The following is a 14,523-nucleotide window of genomic DNA, read 5'->3' on the forward strand; positions in this document are numbered from 1 at the left end:
ATGTTAGCCCTTTTAAGATATATATGTTAAGGGTTTCAATTGCATGACAGAGATATCAGGGAAAACATATGATACTGTGAATTTCAATGAGCGTATCAGCCTAAGAGCATATAAATACAAATCCCTGATCGTGCTCACATAAATGGGCAATCTCAATCATTCTGTCAAGCATTATCTGTGTATTACATTTGTTTAGTAGCGTATCAGCCCCTTATTATCCTTTGCCGTCCTGAGTACCATTGTGCATATCTGACTTCTGCGGATGGCCAATTGAGGCTTGTATTGAGACATTCATTTAAGCGGTATCATTCAAAGGAAAAATATTGGAAGATATATATTACTAGCTTAGCCTGCTTGAAACAAAGCTTCAAAAGCTAGTTTGCTACCTTGTGATTGTCTCTGTGTTTCTATATGTACGAAAGAGATGTAGTTTCACTCGCTGCCAGCAGTTCAAGACAATGTCGGTCAAAGTACATGGAACTGTATATAAACTTTGTTGCTTATGCGGACAAGACACTGAAATAAGTATTGGGGTGGCATAAGCCAAGGGTTATGTGCTGTCACAGGGAGAATGGAATAGAAGATACAGATGGAGCAGCTCTCCTGGCGATAGAATCTCCAATCGCTGCCCTGTGCCAGATGAGGACATTATGTGCATGCCCCGTTCCATTGGAGCTCTCCCCTGCACCTCCCCCACTCCCTACCCCTCTCCCTGGAGCGGAGATGGGCAGGGAATCCACTCCCCGCCGCCTTGCTGAAAGGAACACGCGAGCATGTGAGATGCTCCTGTCCGTTGGTTCACAGGCGCTCCATCTGTAGTCGAAGTAAGAGAAGGAAAACACATGAAAGGACAGGGCTCTGCTTGTGAGGGATACAGTCACTAGGTGGTACAAATTTAGAAAAGTTCAGCAAATAAGTCAGGGAAGAATTGAGTGTTCTCAGATATGACAAGCAATGGGAAAATATAGTGTCGATTTCTGACGTATTTCATTGTGCAGAGCAATTTCATCAGAGAAAGATATCAGTGGAATGTCAGGTTGTGGCCAAAGTGCAGGTTATAGGCACCTCCTTAATAATTTGGGATATGCACTGTGCATGAGCTTTTCGGTATATGTAATGCTGTGTACACATGGGGGCAATAGGGGCTGATATCGCTGGGAATATGGTCGCTGGTGACCATATTGCCAATGATGGGAGTGTGCCCCGGCGATAAATCGCCGGGTGCGCGCTCCCATTTTCTGCACCATTCTAATCGCTGGTCGCAGGAGCTTGCTCCTGCGACCAGTTGATTACCTTCCTCGGCACCGCCGGCTGATGTTCCTTTTCATCAGTGACCATATCTGGTCGCTGATGAAAAGGGGACACTGAGCAATATATTGCTCAGCCATATATTGCTAGCAATATATGGCTGAGCAATATATCTCCCCCGTGTGTGCGGGGCTTGACACTTTAGAATTTAAAGGTGGAGAAGCAGAGAGGGAAAGTTAAAGGAGAGCAGGTGATGGCCAGAGAGGAGGAACGGGGAGCTGGAATAATCACAAATATCACAATGGTGAATGAAGACCAGACCAAGAGAGTGCCCACTCTACTGGGATGTGAGGAGGTCCACTGGGAGCTCAAGCAATTATGTTAGGTTAAAAAGTTTAGAGGATAAGGGTTATGTGGTGAAATCACTTAAGATAATGGAGGGAGTGCTTAAAGAGAGGAAGCTAGGGGATTTGTAAATGACAGCTATTCAAATGAACAGGTTGGAAGTGTCGTATAGCATGGATCTCCATTTTAGAGAATTTAACGGATAGTTCTGTGGTATGAGTCTTGGAATAAGTAGCCAGAGGATAAAAGGATCCCTACATCACCACCACCACCACCAAGGAGACCCCCAGGCCAGAGATAATGTGGGTTACCCAGTAGAAAGCACAGTGGGAGAAGTGGTGTCAGAGGGAAAAATCCAAGGTACTTGTTTCCTAGCACAGCCACACCGATTTACATCGGGGTGGTCGTGTCGGAAAAATCGGGTCGATCGCATCGCATGCGATTTGGTCGCATGCGATGCGATCGACGCGACCGACCCGATTTTCGACCCGATTTTTTGATTGAATGAAATGTAAATCGGGTCCCTGGGACCCGATTTTACATTGGATTCAATGTAAAATATTCCCTACACCCCCAAATTTAACGAGGTAAACCCCACCCCACGATAGACGCCAACCCGAAGCGTGGCGAGCGCAGCGAGCCCGCGAGGGGCGGCGGTGCGCGTCCTCCGACCTTTTCATTCCCCTACTATCCACGTCGGCGTGGAGTTGAGAATAGAATAGTGTGGCGAGCGGGGAGATGGGCAGGGAATCCACTCCCCGCCGCCTTGCTGACAGGAACACGCGAGCATGTGAGATGCTCCTGTCCGTTGGTTCACAGGCGCTCCATCTGTAGTCGAAGTAAGAGAAGGAAAACACATGAAAGGACAGGGCCCTGCTTGTGAGGGATACAGTCACTAGGTGGTACAAATTTAGAAAAGTTCAGCAAATAAGTCAGGGAAGAATTGAGTGTTCTCAGATATGACAAGCAATGGGAAAATATAGTGTCGATTTCTGACGTATTTCATTGTGCAGAGCAATTTCATCAGAGAAAGATATCAGTGGAATGTCAGGTTGTGGCCAAAGTGCAGGTTATAGGCACCTCCTTAATAATTTGGGATATGCACTGTGCATGAGCTTTTCGGTATATGTAATGCTGTGTACACATGGGGGCAATAGGGGCTGATATCGCTGGGAATATGGTCGCTGGTGACCATATTGCCAATGATGGGAGTGTGCCCCGGCGATAAATCGCCGGGTGCGCGCTCCCATTTTCTGCCCCATTCTAATCGCTGGTCGCAGGAGCTTGCTCCTGCGACCAGTTGATTACCTTCCTCGGCACTGCCGGCTGATGTTCCTTTTCATCAGCGACCGGTGCGCGTCCTCCGACCTTTTCATTCCCCTACTATCCACGTCGTCGTGGAGTTGAGAATAGAATAGTGTGGCGAGCGCAGCGAGCCACCGAGCCCGAAGCGTGGCGAGCCCCGCGAGGGGACGCGTATACCTGTGAAGTTATACGCGTCCCCTCGTTGGCGTCTATCGTGGGGTGACGACGGGGACATCTATAATGTGAAATGGGTCATATTGGTCCATTTCACATTTTTCACATTTTTTTAAAGGTGAGATGGACTTAATCAAGTCCATCTCATCTTGTGCCATTATAATGGCACAAGACCGACGCGATCCTCACGATTTCAATGTTAAAAAATATTTTAACATTGAAGCCTATGGGGAAATCGGGGGCATCGCGTCGGTCGCGTCGGGAACAATGTTAATGGTCCCGACCGACGCGATGCCCCCGATATTGTACCTTTGCCGGCAAAATGGACCTGATTTCAAAGGAAATCGGGTCCATTGTGTGGATCGTGTACCTTAACTTAAAGGTACACGATCCACAAGATTGTGGCCGTGCTAGGAAACAAGTACCAAATCCAATTTTCTGTAATAACAGAAGTTTAACCAAGTTATACTATGGCAAGGTAAGAAGATGCACAAAATAGTCCCAAAAGATTTTTTGGTACTTGTGAGTTATCCGGACGCCCGATTTCTAAATCGGGTCGGATCGGGCACATCGCATCGCATCGCATGCGACCATCGGATGCGATGCGATGCGATGCGATGACCCGATTTTTCCATAGGAATCAATGTTAAAATGGACTGAGTCCATTTTAACATGGAATTCAATGGGAAAAAGGGGTCCTTTTCATACCCCTACTATCCAAGTGGGCATGGAGTTGGATATAAACCTGTGGCGAGCGTAGCGAGCCACCGAGCCCGAAGCGTGGCGAGCGTAGCGAGCCCCGCGAGGGGACACGGAATACCGTCCCCTCGCGGGGCTCGCTTCGCTCGCCACGCTTCGGGCTCGGTGGCTCGCTACGCTCGCCACAGGTTTATATCCAACTCCATGCCCACTTGGATAGTAGGGGTATGAAAAGGACCCCTTTTTCCATAGGAATCATTTTAACATTGATTCCTATGGAAAAATCGGGTCATCGCATCCGATGGTCGCATGCGATGCGATGCGATGCGATATCGCATCGCATCGCATCTGATTGTATGCCTTAAGGCATACAATCAAAAAATCGGGCGTCCAGATAACTCACAAGTACCGATTTTTTTTTTAATTCTTGCACCTACGCCCTTACCACAGCTTCTTGCAAAACTATGAACAAAAAGCTCCTTAAATCATTCAATTGAGGGGCATGGAGGGCAACTGAGATCACATATGGGGGCATCATTCTACAGCCAGACATGGGTGAGATTATAAAATCACATCTCTGCTGAAAAGAGCCAAAGACCATACAGGAGGTGTACAGACAGCATACTTTTATAGAGGGCCCCAGGCATAATATCCTCCCAATTATGCCATAGGAGAACATTCCCTTAAGGTCCAGTGAGCTTGATTATTTAAAAAAATTCTGACCAGTTCCTGCACACATCTGTAATGTTTTTATGATGGCTAGATGTGCATGTTGATATATCAGAAAACAGGCTATACCCTTTTTTTGTGGATATTTATAAAGAATAAAGCTGTGGACACACAGTCCGATTCTGACTATTGATTTTGACTATATAGTCAAAATCAAATAGAAAGTAAGTCAGAATCACACAGTATTCAGCCACATGTGATGCTGGTGCAATGTACGCTCTCGTTTAGTCAGTATCAAAAATAAAAATAGACTGTGCAGGCAAGTCTATCTTGACTAGGGTTAACCAACTCCAGTCCTCACTTTTTCCAGCTCACCTCGCAGGTACACAGGTGCACTCATTACTCAATGACACATTTTAAAAGATCCAGAGGTGGAGCTAATTACTTCATTTGAGATTCTGTGAGGAGACATGGAAAACATGAACTATTTGTAGCTCTCAAGGAGTGGAGTTGGCGGTACTTGTTTCCTAGCACGGCGCCCCCGATTTTGTATTACATCTTATACAATCGCATGCGATGCAATTCGATTTTTAATTCTACAAGCACCATGATGGATGCTTTTAATGTTAAATGCACCCCCATTGTCAACGCCACCCCCCACTATCAACGCAAACCTGAAGAGTGGTCAAAAATCTGGTAATGACTGAAAGCATATGAAATTCAATAATTTGCTCGCAAAAGCTGGGAAATGGACAAAAACTATATTTGGACAAATTTCTGTTCCCACCAGACAGACTGGACAGATAAATATTTGTGTGTACCCAAGCCTAAGTCAGTATCTCCTAGCATAGCTAGTCTATGATCTAGTCAAAATTGCCTTGCCTGCGGAGTCTATCATTAGTTAGATAAAAACAGTCAAAATTGGTCATTAGCCAATATCTCACTGTGTGTATATGGCTTAAAGTGCATCTAAAGTGCAGTTAGCCCAGGGCTTGACAAATTTCTTTAAAATCTAGGTGCCAGGATGAAAATGTAGGAGCCAGATAAAGTAATAATAGGGACAGTGCGCGCCAAAGCTATGGGTTTCATGCTTGATGCCAGGGGTTAACATACTCATTTCCAATGGGGTTAATATGCTCTGCCAGGAGTCAATATGCTTGCTATGTGGTTACCATGGGCTGCCAGGGGTTAACCTTCTCATTGCCAATGGGGTTAACATGATGTGCCAGGGGTTAATATGCTTGTTGCTATGGGGTTATCACGGTCTACCAGGGGTTAACATTCTCATTGCCAAGGGTTAACCTGCTCATTGCCAATGGAGTTAACATGCTGTGCCAGTGGTAAGTGTGCTTGTTGCTATGGGGTTACCCTGCTTGTTGCCATGCCATAGTCTGACAGCAGCTGGGGGTTACTCGGACGGCAGCTGTATAGGGCAGCACCTGCTGGGGACATGACCGGACACTTACATACATGTAATACAGTCACACATGCAGTGTACATCCTGTGTCCCCTTATGTATAGGACAACATCTGTGCAGAGACATGACAAGACACTTACATACGTGTAATACAATCACACATGCAGTGTACATCCCATGGTCCCTGTGTATAGGGCAGTACCAGCTAGGCACATGGCAGGACACTTACGAGGCAGACTCCAGTCCATGGCTGTATGTCAGACGCTTGGGCCACACACACGGTGCTGGCAGCACTTCCCTACAGCCTCTACCGCAGTAAGGGGCCTGGCACCAAGAGTTAGAATGTGGGGAGCGGGCGCAGACAGCCAGAGGCCTACACATGTGAGCTGGGCATGGGGCACTGAGGAAGTGCCGGGCTCTGACAGCGGCAGCCGGGTACATATGGAGCATATCCACCCGGAGGAGGCGCTGGAGCTGCTGCTGCTTCTGTGTGCGGGGAAGCCGGGCTCTGACAGCGCCGACAGCCAGGTACATGGGGTAAACAAGCCGGAAGAAGAGCCGGAGCTGCTGCTTCTTTGTGCGGGGGAGACGGGGCTCTGACAGCGCCGGCAGCCGGGTACATGGGTGAAACAGCTGGAGCTGCTGCTGCGTGCTGGGGCGGCCGGGCTGCTGCAGCTGCAGAACTGCGATGTCGGCTCTAGCTGAAATATAGCCGCGGCGGACCTGCTCTGCCATGCACCCGGCCATGACCAGATTCTGCTTCCTCCCCCCAAAAAATCTTGTTGCCAGGGCGCAGAATCTGGTAGCCGTGGCGACCTGATGCCCGAGGTTTGTCGAGCCCTGAGTTAGCCAAAATCAAATCGTCAAAAAGCATAGACATTGCGGCATACCATTGCCAGGATACCTTTATTGTGGATACATTAAATTGAGAACATATATTACTTTCATTCACAATGAACAGTAAAACATAAAAATTTCAATATTGTGTATTTTCTCATGTTTCTAAATACTAAATAGACTGCGGTTGGACTGGTTTTTGTGTGTGGATTTGGCAGCTGCAGACAGGGCCGCCAACAGGAGGGTGGTGTGGGTACAGCTGTTCCAGGCCTCTGGAGGAACCTGGGCAGCTGCCCACAGCAACAGCTGCACTGTGCCATACCCCCACCAGTGCAACCTGCAGAGCACTGAGCCTAGGACATAGAGGGTCTCAGCCCTCTGCAGGAGATGCGCCGCTGCAGCTAGGTAAGTAATAGTACTGGGGGGGGGAATTGATGGTCAGCCTGGGCCCTAGTGGGTTAAGAGGCACTTACATTTTTGAACTTCCACCTGCATACAATTAATTTAAGTCAGCCCTTGTTTTATATGTGGATAAAATTATATACAGTGACATACTGTTTACAGCTGCTTCTATAAACAGTACTCATTCCCCAAGATATACATAAATAAGTTGTTAAGGTTTCTTAAGTCCTATTAGGTATTTCGATATTTTGCTTTCTCCACGTACCAATTTCTAGGACAACATACTAGAGCAGTGGTTCCCAAAGTGTGTCCTGCCACCCTGGGGGACTTGCAGGAGTACCCTGGATTGGTGGTACATGACCAATTAATTAGGCAACTTGTGAACAAGCAGAAGTGAATCAGGTCCACTACCACATAAGGATGAGATAGAAAAAAAATGTTTTATTTCTAAAACATTTTTTTATTAAATTATTTGTGTTTACGATTTTATCATTGAGAAACTTTTGGCCTATAGGTGCGGTGAGAAAAATTCTGATACACAGGGATGCTGTAATTCAAAAATATTTGGGAAGCTCTGTACTAGAGGAGTTATTTAAAACTAGCACTATTCTATGATCTACTGTTTGTATTATAAAAGCAGACTCAATGCAACTAATCTAAAATACTTTACAGCTAAAACAGATTTCAAACATTAATGCTCGTATACAAAACAGCAAAAGTAGAAGGAATCGGGGGTGAAATAAAGAAGAAAAAAAAAAAAGTAAAAATGCAGGGTACAAAAAAAGTTTACACATCACAAATGGCTTTGCACCATCCCAAGTCCCAAAGAACTGGTAGCTCTACATTTTTATCAGCACTTTGGGGTTGAGATTCTGTGTGACTAATCTTACAGTATGTTAACACACATTTATTTTATTTACCAGCTTCTTATATAGCGCACACATTCTGCAGTGCTTTACAGAGAATATTCGAACAGTCACATCAGTCCCTGCCCTAGTGGAGCTTACAATCTATATTCGTTACTACATATACACTCATTCATTCTAGGGTTAATTTTGTTAGGAGCCAAATAACCTACCAGTAAATTTTTTGATTGTGGGAGAAAACCGTGGGAGTATCCGGAGTAAACCCACGCAAGCACGGGTAGAATATACAAACTCTGCACTGTTAGGGCCATGGTGGGAATAAAACTCATGACCTCAGCGCGGTGAAGCAGTAATGCTATCTAATGCTGGGTACACACCAAAACGATTTTGGCACAATGCCATCAATCTGGATCCAATTCAGACTGATTGGATGCAGATTTGGTCAAAATCGTTTGGTTGGATCTGAATTGGATCCGAATCCGATCCTACCTGCTGCAGGTAGGATCTGTAAAAGATCTATTCATCTGAATACAGAGGGGATTGGATTGTATGCAAATCGTATGTAAATTGTATGCAAATCATACGATCCGATTTGCATCCAATCCAAATCGTTTTGGTGTGTACCCAGCATAACACTATGGGCTGACACCGGGCAGCGAAACCCTGCACGGCCAAAAGCCGTGCCGTACATAGTAGTTAACAATGGACAGGATTGTGTCCATTCATACAGGAGGGTCATGGCCCGGCCGCCGGATGTCACTTTTGGAAAGGACGGCTGCCGGGCTGTGGCCATCCCGACCATTGTTAACTTCTGTGTACGGCACGGCTTCTTGGTCCTGTGGGGTTTCGCCGCCCAGCATCAGCCAGAGCCTTTGAAACCGCCCTAAGGGTAAAGACCCCCATACACTAGGGCGCCTTGTCCTTAAGACAAGTCGCCCCCGACTTCCCCGGCTGCTTGATTAGATTGGCACTTGATGTGCCATTTTTTACATGTGATAAATCGTCTCGATTTATCACATGTAAAAAACCCGGGGAGCAGGGGGGTGGGGGGGGCTACAGAGCAGGGCTGCTGGTGGGAGCAGGGGGGGCTGGGGACGCTGCGGGGGACACAGGCAGCATAGAGCTGGGCAGAGGGAGCCGGGAGCTGTTAGTGCTAGAAAAAAAAGCCTATACAATGAATGGGCAGCCTGTGATTGGCTGAGCGCTCTCTCAGCCAATTGCTGACTGGCTGAGAGAGCGCTCAGCCAATCACAGACCGCCCATTCATTGTATGGGCTTTTTTTTTTTATTCAGTACTGACAGCTCCCCTTGCCTGGTTCTATGCCGCCTGTGTCCCCCGCAGCGTCCCCAGCCCCCCCCTGCTCCCTCCACCGCCGCGCCGCCCCACTAGGTCCCAAGTCGGGTGGTCGGACGTGCAGCAAGTCCGACCACCCGACGCAGATCCGACGTGCACGGGACCGCGCATCGGATCTGAGGGGACATCAAAACTAGCCGATTTTGGTTCTGATTTCTGCCAGATCTGGCCGAAATCTGACCAAAATCGGCTAGTGTATGGGGGCCTTTAGTAGTCATCCTCCAATTTCCAAATAACACAGTCTTAATGCAACCTCCTCCCAGTGACCCACCATGGGTCAGTAAGCAGATATGTAATGAGTAGAAACAAGAGATGCACATACTGGCAAGAATAAACTTATAACAACTTTAATGAAGAACAATATTCACATGAATGCAAGATTAAAATAGAGAGCCTCACGACTCCTCATTCGCTTGATGTGGCTCTAAGATCGACACAATCATACCACATCAAATGTGCCTTGTGGACTTATATGATAGCAGGGGCTACAAGTACAGTGCTGATTATCTAGGCACTGGCCACTCTCCCCAACTGGGAATGTCTACGCTGCACTCCCAAGTTACAGACAGGGCAGTAGAGAGCCTGGTAGGTCTCAGGTGCTTTATTAGAGGCCGTGGACATTCACTATTAGAATACAATACAGGAAAAAAAAAAAAAACTTTAATCTCCCTAGCCACACTGCAGTCCAGCACACAGCTGTATGCATGTGCTGGCATTGGGAAGAGCTGCTGCCACCAAATAGTGGCCTTCATTATACCGTGGCCCAGGTAATTAGTTCTTTCTCCCATATCTCAGCGTCACTGGTTACAAGTGGTGAGCTGAGCAGCATATGATGTAGATTGTAGACAGACACACGGTCTAGACTCTAGAGACTCTATAGCAGACATTCCCAACCACGGTCCTCAAGGCACACCAACAGTGCAGGTTTTGTAGATATCCAGGCTTGAGCACAGGTGACTTAATTAGTATCTGAGGGATTCTGATTAAACCATCTGTGCTGCAGCCCGGATATCACTAAAACCTGCACTGTTGGTGTGCCTTGAGGACCGTGGTTGAGAATCATCACAAGACACACACAGTAAAATATATAGATAGGACAAGGTAGGTAGTGGCACTCGTGGGTCTTCACAGAAATGAAAGAAACAGACACCTCGGTCCGGGTTGTCCGGGAGCTCTGCCGCAGGGTAGCCGCAACCACTCTGCAGTGTGCACCCAGAGAACGGAACGACGCCCTCCCACCCTAACCTAGTACAGCGATCAGCCAGCAGGGACCCCCCGGCGGCAGCATTTGTTCCTTGAAGCTAAGTGGTGGCCGAGTTGGTGAAACATATAGGCGCAGTGCGAGCCGGACCCAACAACGGTACGGTAGCAATTTCAGTGATGTCTGTGGGCGCCCCGATTTAGCTGGAACTCGGAGTGGGGACGACAAGTAAGCGGGTCGGAGACTTAAAACAGCACACCTGCCCTTAGCCAAGATGGCGGACTTGGATGACTGATCCACCCACAAATTCGAGACGCTAAGGTGATGACGTATTTCGTAGGCGTCGCTCCGGTCTGTGGTTATAGGATAGCTGCTTCGGACCCCGCCCCCTGCTTGGAATGTACCATGTGTACACCAGGGGTAACTTCTCCTCACGTCAGGCAGTGTACGGAGCTGTAACTCTGCTTAGGCGAAGCACCGGCGGTCCCACAGGGGTACTCACCCTGGTCGCTCCCCATTACCCGAAAGGGCTGCACAACGACACACCATAGCCTTCCGCAGAGGGACAGAGCCCACCCAGCCACCCCTCTGCCGGCGCTGGTGTGTTCGTGCCGCGGCGCGATCTCCGCATCTTGGTCACCGTATGGCGCCATCCCCCTGACCCCACACTGCTTCCCGCCCGAAAGTCACTGACTGAGGGGGGGATGTACTAAGTGGTGCATTGCAAAGAACGACACCCGGCCGCCGCCATGGCGGATACCGAACTGACGGTGCCGGAGGACATGTTCAAGGATGTGAAGTTCTACCTAGTGGGGGACCTGGATCCTCAGGTAGGGGGCCGGGACTCCCGGGTTGTAGGGTGAGAACTACCGGCAGCTCCTCAGGTGCCCGTTTCCGCGGGGGACTTCCTGCTGGTGAGTGCCGGGCCCCTTGTGGCCTCAGCCTCTCGCTGGTGCTGTAGGGAAGTTCCCCCAGCTCTATGTAACGCCCCCGCAGTGTATGATCTGTGTGATAGGCTGTTGGGATCACACAGGGGTAGGTACACCCCTTCTATGGGGCAGTAGGTGTGTAGTTAACTCTGGACCTTAACCCTTCCAGCGGAGAGTTACTTTTTGTAGGCCCAAGGGGGTCAATTCAGTAGCGTGAAATGTAACTCATAGCAACACATTATCCTATGGGCTGCACATTAAGATGCTGGATTTAGCAGTGAAATCTGCAATTTATGTATGACAACAGGAAGCATTGCCGAAGTTCCCACAAAACGATAATCGCTTGGACAGGGGGGCCCACTCCCATTACTGGACACAAACTGCACGGGAGAATATTAAACAGTCAAAACAGAGTAAAGGCAGTATAAACTTGGTCAATGGGTAACTTGAAAGGCCTATGTCTGTCCCTCTGTACATTACTCTGTAGGAGACTTCACAGGCTCAGTGCTGCCTCTGATTAAAAACCCTCCCATGATAAGGCCACTGCTGCTGTCTTCCATGGGTCTGAGGAGCATCAATCAGCTCAGCAAAAGCTTCTCAGCCTCTGACCTCTTGTGCAAAGTTTCATGGGTCAACTCCAAGTAATGAGTCAGTGTGCCTTGGCTCCTGAGTCTCCGCACCATTAATCATTGTCAAATTGGCAGATAGGTAAAGCTGCAGCACTACCCCACTCCCATCCACAAAACCTTGTAGCTTAAAATACTGACCCCCTGCGCCCCCCACTTAATCCAGCCCTGTCATCACCCAGAATTGAATCGACCGACAATTCCCATTACAATAAATCTTTCTATGAGTATGAGTTATTACTTGCCTATTTGTTTGTGTTACAACCGTGGTGTAGAGTTCGATACATGCTATATGACATGGGGGCACTATTGATATAGTTAACTATATCGGCGGTACCACGGTCAAATGCTATTGAGTGTACTTACTAAATAATACCGTTCAATTACATCACGAGACCCACTGAACATGCTGGTTTTTGGCTATAGCCAAAGGCAACATGTATGCTGAGAATATGGGGGGGCTATGTGGGAGCCACACATCATTGACTATATTGAGTGTACACACTAGATGAAAGTAAAAGATATCACTAGAATTTGCTCTCTCGTCTAGAGTGTATTGAGCTTTACTTTCTTTTTGGGCAGATGTACTAAGCCTGGGGTAGCAAACTCCAGTCCTCGAAAGCTACCAACAGTAATGTAGGGTACACACCAGGACGACCCGCTCACGATGCACATCATGAGCGGGTCGTCAGTGTCTCGTCCGACCCGCTCACGGTGACGCGGGGGGGCACGACCCGCTCACGATGTGCACCATGAGCGGGTCCGATCCAATGGCGACCCGCACCCGGCTGTATGGTTGCCATTGAGATCCTACCTGCAGCAGGTAGGATCTCAATACCGACCGACCCACGGGACCGCGCATCGGATCGGTATCGGTCCACACCAGGACAGGAAAGGGCCCAATCAGCACACAATCTACATCCAATTGGTCGGAATTGGATCTAGATTGCGGGGATCGGGCCCTAGTCGTCCTGGTGTGTACCCAGCATTAATGTTTTCCAGATCTCCTCACAGAATCAAAAGTGACGTAATTAACTCCACCTGTGGATCTTTTAAAATGTGTCAGTCAGTAATGAGTGCATCTGTGTACCGGTGAGGTGAGCTGGAAAACATGAACTGTCTGTAGCTCTCGAGGACTGGAGTTGGCTACCACTGTACTGATCCATAGGACGGCATTCAGTTAGCCCAGAAGAAACATTGTGTGTAAAAAATAAGTTCTTTGCAATTTTTCCTGATGTTTCTTTAAAAAAAATTTCTTCGTGCTATCCAATTTGTACACCCAAAAAATTGAATGCTGGATATTAATTGCTGGGCGATAGCGATGCCACGTATTGCTAATGCCTCTAAATCGCTACGTGTGTAGGCCTCATTATTACATCTCCCCTTAAAGGGTTGATCCTATTATCGCTGAAGGGTGCGAGTTGCTGTTTGGGTGCCATTTTAACGCTAAAATGGCACCTGAATTAAGTCTAACTTGCACACTTCGCAGGGCCGAATTTGCTTAAAATTGTTTGCATCCCTATTCTAATTCAGTCCGCCGTAAAGGGCTCCCAGTGCAGTGATGACAGGCATAGGATCGCCCCCTATGTGTATGAAATGTTTTTATGGGTATCCTTTTTGGTGAGATTCATTGTACACTGGGCCATTCTGCTTTCAACTATTAAAAAAAAAAACACGGAGTGTTTTTTTTTTTGTATTATGTTCCTTCTGTAGGATGGGGAAGAGTATACGATCTGAATTAATTTTTATCAGTACAGTTAATTTTTTAATCCATTAACCCCTCTGTGAAGGAAGTTGTGGTTTTCATGCCATACAAATTACACTGCATGTCACATTATGGTAACACTGTTTACAAATTATCTTTTTTGTCTCTAGTTCTACCTCTAAAGGTGCCCACAGACGCATCAATTATCGAATGCGTTTTGTACTTTTTAAGCACAAATTGCATCTTATGTACAATTATTGGATGGTGTTTATGGGCTTGTGCGATGCTCGTTCCCGGGAGCACGATATTGTATGTCTAAAAAAGTATGTGCTGCACATACTTTTTAGACTACATCTGAAATGTAACATTACAAACATGGGTTCATCACATGCATCCAAGTGCACATCGCATAGCAAGCTGGAAGAAAGATTGTATAGATCCATTGTACAGACAAAAACGCATAGCACAGTACAATTGTAGCGTCTGTGGGCACCTTTAAGACTTGTGCTGCTTTACCTTTTGCATTACTTGTTTATGGTTTGAAAATGTATTGCTACTGGGTGTTTATTTTTCAATAAGCTTCTACAGCTTATGTTTATTTACATTTAAAGTACATTTCACATTGTAAATTTTCACACAAGCATATGTTATGATATATACTGCAATAGCTGGCACCAGCTACAATCAGGCAAACCTGGAACCTTTTTGCTGACCGCTTAAGGGGCCTACAGATGGGGCTGCTCTCA

The 14,523-nt window shown here is 47.3% G+C and overlaps 1 protein-coding gene across 3 annotated transcripts in view; it reads left to right on the forward strand.

Annotated features, from left to right (window-relative positions):
- Positions 1-10,912: 10,912 nt before the first annotated feature.
- PAXIP1 (PAX interacting protein 1) overlaps positions 10,913-14,523 on the forward strand; it is a 45,839-nt gene continuing 42,228 nt past the window's right edge. For 2 of the 3 annotated variants that reach the window (XM_083189034.1, XM_083189035.1), the window contains exon 1: positions 10,913-11,347. In XM_083189034.1, coding sequence (XP_083045160.1) covers positions 11,267-11,347 — 81 coding nt within the window. In that variant the 5' untranslated portion in view covers positions 10,913-11,266. Of the gene's footprint in view, positions 11,348-13,893; positions 13,912-14,523 lie in introns of those variants that run through there. The other variant, XM_083189036.1, reaches the window with a different exon arrangement.

The sequence above is a fragment of the Crinia signifera genome, chromosome 5 (genome assembly GCF_055691185.1).
Source record: "Crinia signifera chromosome 5, ASM5569118v1, whole genome shotgun sequence".
NCBI classification, from domain to species: Eukaryota; Metazoa; Chordata; class Amphibia; order Anura; family Myobatrachidae; genus Crinia; species Crinia signifera.